The following is a 10896-nucleotide window of genomic DNA, read 5'->3' on the forward strand; positions in this document are numbered from 1 at the left end:
CTTTCGTCTCCCCACCCCCCCCCCATTACATAAAATAACTTTCTAATTATTCAAAGGCAATCTGATATTTCTTAATCTGATATCTGTTTTGTAGATAATCAATCCATTTTTTCCATTCAATTAAATATCTTTCCTGCGTATTGTCTTTTAAAAACGCTGAGATTTTAGCCATCTCAGCCAAGTTAATAACTTTCAATATCCATTCTTCTATTGTAGGTATCTCTTCTTCTTCCAGTATTGTCCAATCAACAGTCTTGCTGCTGTTATTAAGTTCAAAATCAGTTTAGTCTCAATCCCTGTACAATCCATTATAATTCCCAAAAGGAAAAATTGTGGCAGGAACTTTATCTTCTTCTTCAGTACATTTTGAATAATCCACCAAATTCTTATCCAAAAGACCTTAATTTTCTTGCAAGTCCACCAAATATGAAAATATGTAGCATCATCACAATCACACCTCCAACATTTCGCTTGGATATTAGGATACATACATGATAATTTTTTGGGATCTAAATGCCATCTATAAAACATCTTATAAAAATTTTCCCTTAAATTCTGTGCTTGTGTAAACTTAACATTTCTAACCCAAATTTTCTCCCATGTTTCCAACATTATTGGTTCCTGAATATTCTGTGCCCATTTTATCATACAATCCTTTACCAAATCCTTTTCCGAATCTATTTCAAGCAACACATTATACAATCTCTTTATATGCTCCTGGGTCTGATTTCTAATTTGCTTTATTAAATTTTCCTCCCTTTGCATTATACCAATTTTTTGATCTTCTTTCCATCTAGCACTTATTTGCCCATATTGAAACCAAGTATAATTCCTCCCTTCTTCATTTAATACCTGTAATGATTTTAATTGCAATCTACCTCCTTCAGCATACAAAAGTTCTTTATATGTAATCATTTCCTGTTTCTGTTCTATATTTATATTCTCTATTGCATGTCTAGGGCTCGCCCATATAGGAATCTTATAATCTAATTTATAGGAATATTTATTCCAGACCATAAAGAGCACTTCTCAACACATGATTCTTAAAAGCCCTATCCACTTTTTTCCATAAAATAAGTACGCATGCCATCCATATAACAAGTCATAACCTTCTATATTCAAAATTCTTTCCTCTGTTAAGTTAAACCAGTCACTTATTACTGAAAGGGTTACTGCTTCATAATATAGTTTAAAATTAGGCATTCTTAAACCACCTCTTTCCCGTGAATCCTGTATTATTTTCATTTTAACCTCGCCTTTTACCCTGCCATATAAATTTATTAATCCCACTCTGCCAATCTTCCAAATTTTTATCCTTTTTAATTATAGGTATCATCTGGAACAGAAACAAAAATCTAGGTAACACATTCATTTTAATAGCCGCAATCCTTCCCAATAGGGATAACTGCAATTTCTTCCAGCCATTCATATCATTCTGAACTTTTTGCCATAGCAAGTCATAATTATTCTTATAAAGTTTCTTGTTCGATGAGCTAATATAGACCCCTAAATATTTAACCTTTTTTACTACCTCAAATCCTGTCATTTCCTCTAGTTTTTGTTTCTGTTGTATAGACATATTTTTAATTATCACTTTTGTTTTTTTCTGATTTATTTTAAATCCTGATACCTTTCCATATTTATCAATTACTTCCAACAAAAATCTACTTGAATTTATAGGATTCATTAACGTAACCACTACATCATCTGCAAAAGCTCTAACTTTGTACTCATATTGTCTAATCTTAATTCCTCTATTTTCATTAATTCTCGTATTTTATCTAATAATGGTTCCAGAGTCAAAACAAACAATAATGGTGATAAGGGACATCCCTGTCTTGTTCCTTTCGCAATCTTAATAACTTCTGTCAAACTACCATTTACTATAATCTGTGCTGTTTGCTCTCCATAAATCGCTTTAATTATTCTAATAAAACAGTCTCCAAATTGCATTTTCTCTATTAATTTAAATAAAAAATCCCAATGCAATCGATCAAAGGCTTTCTCTGCATCCAAAAAAATAAGTGCCGCTGAAGTATTCTTCTTTTCCAAATATTCCAATATATTAATAATCTGTCTAACATTATTCCTCATCTGCCTCCCTTTTATAAAACCAGATTGATCAGTATGAATTCTTTGTTGTAAAACTAACATTAATCTATTTGCTATTATTTTTACAAAAATCTTATAATCATTATTTAAAAGTGAAATCGGCCTATAGTTACCAGGTTTAGAGCAGTCTTGCTCCTCTTTCGGTATCAGTGAAATAAAAGACGTTTTCCATGACGGGGGTATTCCCACTCCTAATTGTATCTGATTAAATAATTCTTTAAGTGGGCCTAATATTTCATCCTGTGTTTTTTTATAATAAATTGCTGTAAGACCATCTGTACCAGGGGTTTTTCCCATTTTTAATTGTTTAATTGCCTCCACTATTTCTCCAATAGCTATCGGCCGATTCAGCTCCTCCCTCTGTTCTAATGTTAGAATATTAACCTTATAATCTTTCAAATAATCATAAATGTCCCTATTCAATATTTTGTCTTTTGCATATAGTGCAGTATAAAATTCTGAGAATGCCTTTTTAATTTTATCCTGTTGGTATATCTCTTTACCTTTATATTCTATTTTTTGTATGACACGTGCTTTCTGTTTCTTCCTTAAATTATATGCCAACCATCTCCCAGGTTTATTTGCATTACAAAAAGTATTATGTTTAGCATATTGTATATTCGTTGCCACCTGGTCTGCCATTAACATATTAAATTGACTCTGTAATATTTTTATAGCCTCTTTAAGTTTATGATCTTGTGGGTTTTGAATTAATAACTGTTGCTTCCTTTGAATTTCTTCTTCCAAATATCTACGCTGCTTTTGTTTATTATTCCTTTGCCTGTTGTCCAAATAAATCAATATCCCTCTAATACACGCTTTGCTCGCTTCCCACACAGTTCCTATAGGTGTCCCTTTGTACATATTAAAATCAAAAAATTCTTTTAACTGTTTCTTACAATAAGTTACATTATCCTCATATCTAAACAGATTTTCATTCAACCTCCATGTTCTACCACCTTTTTTCCCTTGTAATAATTCCATCCATACTGGGCTATGGTCAGTTAAACACCTCGAAATATCTTCGTTTTCTTCACCCTAGAAAGCAAGTCATTAGAAATTAAAATAAAATCAATGCGTGAAAAAGATTGATGCCTATCAGAAAAAAAGTAAAATCTCTCTCATCTGGATTCCGTAACCTCCATATATCTCTAAACTCAAAGTCTTCCATCATTTCAAAAAAAGATTTTGGTAATTTTGCATGTATAGGTATCTTCTTGGAGGAAGTTCTCTTATCCTTCTTGTATCAATTACTCCATTCCAGTCTCCTAATAAAATAAACGAACTATAATCCCAGAGGGTCAACCTCTCATGTAACATTTTGTAAAACTTTTCTTGTTGCTGATTAGGTGCATAAATACCTATCAACAAAGTCTTTTTTGCATCTATCACCAGTTCAATAGCAATAAATCTTCCTTGAATATCTGCCTCAATTAGCTTAGCTGGTATATCCTTCCTGATATATACAACAATTCCATGCTTCTTTTCCAAAGCTGATGCAACAAAATGGTTACCCAATTTTGAATTAATTAAATATTTTTGGTCTGATAATTTTATATGTGTCTCTTGCAAACAAATCACATCATTTTTAAATTGTTTCAAGTAGTGAAATATTTTCCTTCTTTTCTGAGCTGAATTCAAGCCATTAACATTCCATGACAAGATTCTATTTGCCATTACTGGCCTCCTGAAGCTTTGAAGCAGACAACGGAAGCTCCTCCTCCGGTATCTTCCGTCTAGCTCCTCCCACAGCTTCCATAATGGGATCCTGACTTTTACTTTGAGACTGTTGCTCTTCTTTACGCTTAAGGGCTCCTCTTGTCACCCTTTGCTCTTGTGGTTCCTCTAATACTGGCAGCAATAAAGGCTCTTGGGTCACCACGCCTTCTTGAGTCTCTTGAAGTTTTTCTATCACTTCTATTTCGACTTTCAAAACTGTAGAAAGAAAATCCTTTGCCTTTAAAACCGTGTCAATTCTATATCTCCTTCCTTGATAGAATAGTGTCAGTCCAACTGGCACCTCCCATCTGAATTGAATCTGATGTTTTTTAAGTTCTTGTGTAAAAAAAGCAAATTCCTTCCTGTCTCTTAACATCTTTGAAGGAATCTCTTTCAACACCTTCAACTCCTGTTCTCCAATTTTTAAAGTTGTCTGATATGAAACTTGCAGAATTTGATTTCTCATAGTCCTTTTCACAAAATAAACCACAATGTCCCGAGGAAGCTTTCTCTGTCTTGCAATCCAAGAATTAACTCTATATATTTTATCAATTTGGTAAGCTACCTCTTGGGGTCCGCTTCAATAAATTCAGCCAATGCTTCTGATATAATTTTTCTTAAGTCTTCTCACGCTCTTCTCGCATACCACGAATTCTAAGAGCTCCTTCCATAAGTTTATATTGTAATATCACAACCTGATCTTCATTTTGATCCACTTTTTTCTGAACACCTTTCATTTCATCTTCTAAATACTTATTTGACTGAGAGATCTGTTGCATTTCCACTTCCAATCCTTCAATTTTTTACTCAGTCCTTGAACTGCCATAAGAATATCTTCTCTTATTTTTGCATTAAAATTCTCCATCATCTCTTTTGCCTATCTTCAGAAAGTTTTAATTGTTCTTTCAATATTTCCTCAAGACTTGGTTCAGATCCCTTCTTCCAGAAGGCTTTAAAGGTTTAGCTGCCATTCTGTCTTCAAAAGAATCAGGAATTCAAACTTAATAACTCTCCTTCCCTCCTTTCAGTATAAAAAACTCCGTTTGTAACAATCCACAAGTAACGCTGCTTCATCGTACTAAAAATTTTACTTTCACTTTTAGACGCCATTTTAAAAGTCAATTAATCAAAGACAAAGAAAGGTTTCAAATTTCAAAAAGGGAGTCGGTACTTGCCGTGCTGATTCTACATCAAAGTTCGAACGCTTGTGAAATTCCCGTCTGCTTGGAATATCAATCAATTTAATAAGTTCTCTAGAGCAGAAGCAACATTCCTCTCCTTTTCCTGATAAAACAGGGCGTGCTGAAGTTGGAAGGAGTGGAATTCGGTGGGGTCATAAATCCAGGAAAATTCGCTCTTAAGAGCAAACCCCCTGTCAGACCTGCCACTCTTCCACAATTCTGATAATCTCTTTCACCCAGAGATTATGCTAAGCTCAGTGAACAGTGATTTATTTTCTGTTTCACTGACTTTTACAATCTTCTAACACGGAGTGCTCTGTTTGAGCACCCAGCAGGAGGGTGACGTCTTACTTTATTTGTATGTCAGTCAACCTCTGCTTTTTGTGTGTGTGGAGGAGGTTGAAAGTCAACTCATTTACCAGTATATAAAATACCTTTTAAAGGATTTGGATTCAAATGTTCTGTTCATTTATAAAACATTGGACAATTTTCTTCAGAACTGCACTAGTAATTATGATAATCAAAAAATTGGTGATTAGTTTAACAATTTTCTACTTTTTTTTTAGTTATACTTTTGGAAAATGTCAGATAAGATACATTATATTCTGAATCCTGTTACTATGCATTCCTTTTCATCAACAATTATGTATCATCCAAAGGAATGCAAATGTGCATGTTGTTTATCAGTTTTTCTTTACTACTATAGCCTCCACACTATTAGGTGTGCAACTCCACACATTTCCTCTGTTTTGCCCCTACCAAAAATGTAAAGAGGAAGAAAACATAACTGAACAACTTAGATATGAATGTGATATTTTGGATCCAAAGACTGCCATTCTCCAGTTTTCCATTTACTGCAAACAAATAGATTTTAGTTGTTTATCAGCAAGGTAACTCTGGAAATTGAACTATAGTATGAAATCTAATGAAAAGACAACAATGGAACATTGTACTAATTGCAGCATCCTGCTGCTGCAAAATAGCTCATTACAACAAGCACTTTTTTAAAATATAAAGCAAAATACTTACAATCCAATTCTTTCCCAGCACCGTCGTTTACTAGGTCCATAAGTAAGTGCTGCTTCCCAGAGATCAAGATCTGGTGTCACACTGGGTTCTGATTGAGAGTCTGGAGTAAGATTGGATGCTGACTGGAATCCTTCATCTTCAGAAGGATCAATACTTTGGGGAACCTGCAAATATAAACATACTCCTTTACTGTTCCTACATTATTACTTTTAACAATTGTGCTTTGGGATTGTTCTAATAAAAGTAGAGCTTATAACAAATTGTTTAATAATTAGATTTGGTTTGTATCCAACTTTTTATAAAAAATACCTCGTATGAGACAATATTGCTATACTATAACATTCAAACAGGAATAAATAGTATCAATAAAAGAAAGCAATAAAACATTTTAGAACCCTACGTTGTTGTGAAATATTGGTTTGTGTGTCAGAAACATATTACTGGTCAAGAAACATTTTGTAATGTTGAGACAGGGACAAGGTATACTGATTTTCTTGAGTATATTTATGTAAATCACATTATACTTCAAGATGGAAACATCCAGCATCAGATCAGAGATGCATGAAAATGAAAATCTACATTTTTGTCTTTGTTTATCCTTCCAATAAGCTAATAATTTTATTGCAGAGCTAGAGTGAATGGAGACAGTGGTGCTTCTTAGCCAATGTCACCTGTATTCTATGGAGGAAGTATAACTATCCATGAGTTCATTAAGACCAATATTGGCATAGACAAAATAATCTTATACCTTGATTGCAAGTCCAGACAGATCTGCATTGTCAGGCACTGGTGGCAAATCCAACTTGATGTCCATATCATATGTACGACTATGAATGAGAGCACCAAAGAGCGAGACCCGAGTTTCTCTCTCATATCTGTCCCCCATTGAACAATTCTGTGAAAACAGTTCTACCATAGGAAGACCTGTACCAGGTGCTGCCTCCATAATTTGCAAGGTCTTTTGAATTGTATCATTACATTGAAGTTCTTCATTTGCAATAAAAGCTTGCACATCTGCTTCAAATATGCTAACATCATAATAATCATAACCTTGATATTTAGTGTTTCTTCCTACATATTTGTTATTCACGAAATAATCCTTTTTGAGAGGTGAACAATGAGGAGGCCCAGTTCCTGCAAGCTGTACCAGAAAATCCAAAATAGAAGTAATTTCAGTAAATGGTAAGCAAGTAGACTTTTCTAATTCCTCTACTAGTTGCTCCAGCCTGTCTGCTTCTAAGCTCAGTCCAGCAACTCTCAAATTGAAAGACAGCATTAATATTTTGTTTTTCACAGGGAGTTTAGAAAAATTTGATTGAGAAACTTTGTGGGTTTCATCCAGAAAAAGCTTAGCAAACAAAGTATTATATACAATCTTTTGGAGACTTTTCCTTGAAATTTTTTTGCTGCTCTTTCTTTTGTTCAAATGGACCTTTGTTGACACAGATACTATGTGAGCCTCACACAAGTCACCAAATAGTTTTGTAATACCCTCCATGGTCCCATCAGTTATGGATATCCACAATCAACTCAGAATGAATCCAGCACTAATAGTCAAACAAGCATAGATTTGTGTTCCTAAAAAAAATGAAAGAAAGAAAAATTATTAACATAATTAATGCTGTCTCTATTGATTTTCTCTGCATTATAAAATTAACAGCCAAGACTTTGGCAATGTCCCACTACTAGATAGCAAGTAGCAAGAATGTTGCAAACATAACACTGTCATAGCAGCTCAGGTAACTATTAAGGTTTTTGTCAGAGTAATAATCTATTTTAAATCTTTTAGTCTAATTAATACACAAATCTTTAATTAAAACTTTCTACTCTTTTTTCAGAAGACCCTAGGCACATTTTGTTATGTGTGTGTGAATTATATGTGTGCACGTTGGGGGTTAGTTTTTGACTCCTGGTGACAGCCTGGACAAGTCTCTGCTTATTTTAATTAGGCTATGACACTATTTTTTGTAATTTCTTTCAAGATTACACTTATTTACTTTATTACTCTAGGCAAAACATTAACTATAACAACAATGCAAGAGAAAAAGGGGCGAGTATGATAGTAAAGAATCCAGCGTAAACTAAATGCATAACCTACCAAGAAAGCGTGCGCGTGCGCGCACACACACACACACACACACACACACACTCTTTATATAGAATCAACTGTTGGGCTTATATCGCACACTACCTAGGGCAGATGGGGTGCCAACTACAGCAAAAAAAATGAAGTATACATAACTGCGAAGAAGAACTGGGAAGTATTCAACAGCTACCCAGGCTACACATTTAACTGGAAACGCTAAGAAATAGCTGACCATGCAAACAGAGGAGCCATAGAATTCCTGGAAGCCTGGACCCCAACAAAGAAGCCATCAACAGATTATTATGAATCATAAGGCTAAAATGCATGACAGACAGGTCTTTCTGAAGGCATGAATCAATGGCATCTATGAAAGTAGAAATCCATGGTGATAGTTGCCTATTACATTCCATCGTAGAATCAGAGATTTGTGCAACATTATGAATGAATACAATCTAGGAGAATTTTATTAAATTATATGATTGGATGGGCGGGAAAAAAGTCAAGGGAATATCAGAAAAGAGGCTGGGTCATTTCAGAGCCTTAAGAATGAGTGAAAAAGGTGAAATATTAGTTTAGATAAAAGTTTTCTCACGATAAAGAAGTGAACAAAACTAGAATGAAAAAAATATGCAATAATAAAAAGTATTAGATGCCAGCTTCTGCCCAGCACAAATGCAAATTAGATGACTTGGTACAATGATGAACTAAAAGAGACCGTGGAAAAGAAATTGAACTGTAGCAAAAAATTGAAATGCTTTGAATTAGGGTCTACACTGAACACTGCAAAGAAGGCAGTCAAAGACAACAAGGAATGTCAGAACAAAAGCTGCAGAAGCATTTTTGATGAAAATTAAAGATGTTTTGTAAATGGATAGAGCGGCCGAAACACAGAGCCTCCAGCACTGTCCAAAGGAATTAAAAGTAAAAATGACAAAATGATTTAGAATGAAGAGGTAACAGAGGGAATTATGAGGAACATTTTCAGAGAGATTTGCATGGGATGAAGATACAACCAAGAATGATACTGAAACAAATACTAAAAAAAATTAGTCTCTAAATAACGGTAAATAATAAATACTGTTAAGAATGGTCAGAAATCAGAAACAGAAATGTTTGATGAAAATTGAGTGTTACATAAATAAAACAAAACCTGGAAAAAAAATGGTAAACATTCTACAATGCACAGATTTATCTCCTTGCTCTAGTATTTTTGCCAATTTGAAATTTGACAAATAAAGGCTAAATACGGCTTTAAAAAAAAAGATCCGAAATGGAAAGGATGTGCCTGACGTTCAGGAGGACATTATTTTATTATTTATAATTGTTTTCAGTTGATTTACAACCGCTACCTCGCAGATTATCTTCCCCTGCAGAGAAGGGACTACCGTAGCCTGGCGACGGGTAGGAGTCCCTAGGTAAGTAGCGATGTACAACGCCTCCTCTCCGCCATCGGCACGCCCCAAGGCTGGCTGGGGATGATGGGTCTTATAGTTCGGTATCCTAGAAACCACCAATTTGGAAAAAAGTGGAGGGAAGGGGCGGGGAGACACAAAACGCGGACGGTTCTATGGCGTCGGAGGGAAAAAAGCAAAGCCGGCGTTGGCGGACCACGGGCCCGGTTGCGGTCTCCAGGAAGGGTGGTCGTCCGGGTCTTTTGGTGGGTTAACCAACGGCGCCGGCGGGCCGAGCTGACTGAAAACTTAGGCAGGCGAGAAAACCGGAGCTGCTAACTGGGCAATGGATACCGGGGAGTCCGCCCTTGACGAGCCTGGAGTAGCCGAGTCGAGAAGGCGCCGTTTTCCCTCTTCTCCCAAAAAAATAAATAAAATAATAATAATAATAAAAACCTTTCCCCTCCCCACTCCTACCCCGGTCGTCAGTCAGGGAGACCTTCCGTCTCCAACGCTGAAAATTCAAAGAAAAGCCGACCTACCGCGGGGCACGAAGGAAACAGCAGGATTGAGGCGGAGCTACCGCAGGAGGGAGGAGCCAGGCAGGCGCAGAAGGGCCGCCTGGTAGAGAAGGGAGGGACGTAATAGGCGGGGGGGGGGCTGGGATCGATGATCTCACCCCGACAGCCAGGGAGGAAAGTGGGGCTCCGCCGCTCAACAAGGCGGAGCGTGAAGGGCGAAAGGAGGCGATTGGCTGGCTGGGAGGCGGCGGGCGGAGCTTAAGCAAGGCGCGCAGGCCTGAAGCAGCAATTATCGCTGTCCTATGTTGGGATGCTACCCTGTATGACAGGGGTCTCCAACCTGGGTAAACTTTAAGACTTGTGGACTTCAAGTCCCAGAATTCCTCAAATCCCCTTTCTTGTCCGCGGACTGCTGTCTTCTCAGTGAAACTTGAAAATCTTAAACCTCCTGCCTGCAGTTCCATCCCTTCGATATCGGAGACCCACCCGTGGAGCACGTTCATGTCAATTGCTATAGCAGGGGTCTCCAACCATGGTCCCTTTAAGACTTGTGGACTTCAACTCCCAGACTCCCTCAGCCAGCAAAGCTGGCTGAGGAACTCTGGGAGTTGAAGTCCACAAGTCTTAAAGGGACCAAGGTTGGAGACTCCTGCTATAGCCAACGCGCGATGGGAGGTTGTTCGATTGGGGCGGGGGAGCGGGTGCGTATTGTTGGAAACATACACAAGCCATTTAACTCAGGACCACGAAAACCGAACTTCAGCAGGGGTCTTCAATCTTGGTAACTTTAAGCCTTCAGTGATGGGAGCACCCACAACTTCTGAAAGCAAGCCGTTCCACTGGTTAATTGTTCTCTC

The 10896-nt window shown here is 36.7% G+C and overlaps 1 protein-coding gene across 4 annotated transcripts in view; it reads right to left on the minus strand.

Moving 5' to 3' along the window:
* TUBGCP6 (tubulin gamma complex component 6) overlaps positions 1-10109 on the minus strand; it is a 34131-nt gene extending 24022 nt beyond the window's left edge. Inside the window, exons 1-3 of one of the 4 annotated variants that reach the window (XM_058190168.1) lie at positions 10061-10109; positions 6790-7619; positions 6042-6205 (exon numbers count right to left, since the gene is read on the minus strand). In XM_058190168.1, the coding sequence (XP_058046151.1) occupies positions 6042-6205; positions 6790-7539 (914 nt within the window). In that variant the 5' untranslated portion in view covers positions 7540-7619; positions 10061-10109. The other 3 variants (XM_058190169.1, XM_058190170.1, XM_058190167.1) reach the window with 3 other exon arrangements.
* Between the last annotated feature and the right edge of the window lie 787 nt (positions 10110-10896).

The sequence above is a fragment of the Ahaetulla prasina genome, chromosome 7 (genome assembly GCF_028640845.1).
Source record: "Ahaetulla prasina isolate Xishuangbanna chromosome 7, ASM2864084v1, whole genome shotgun sequence".
NCBI classification, from domain to species: domain Eukaryota; kingdom Metazoa; phylum Chordata; class Lepidosauria; order Squamata; family Colubridae; genus Ahaetulla; species Ahaetulla prasina.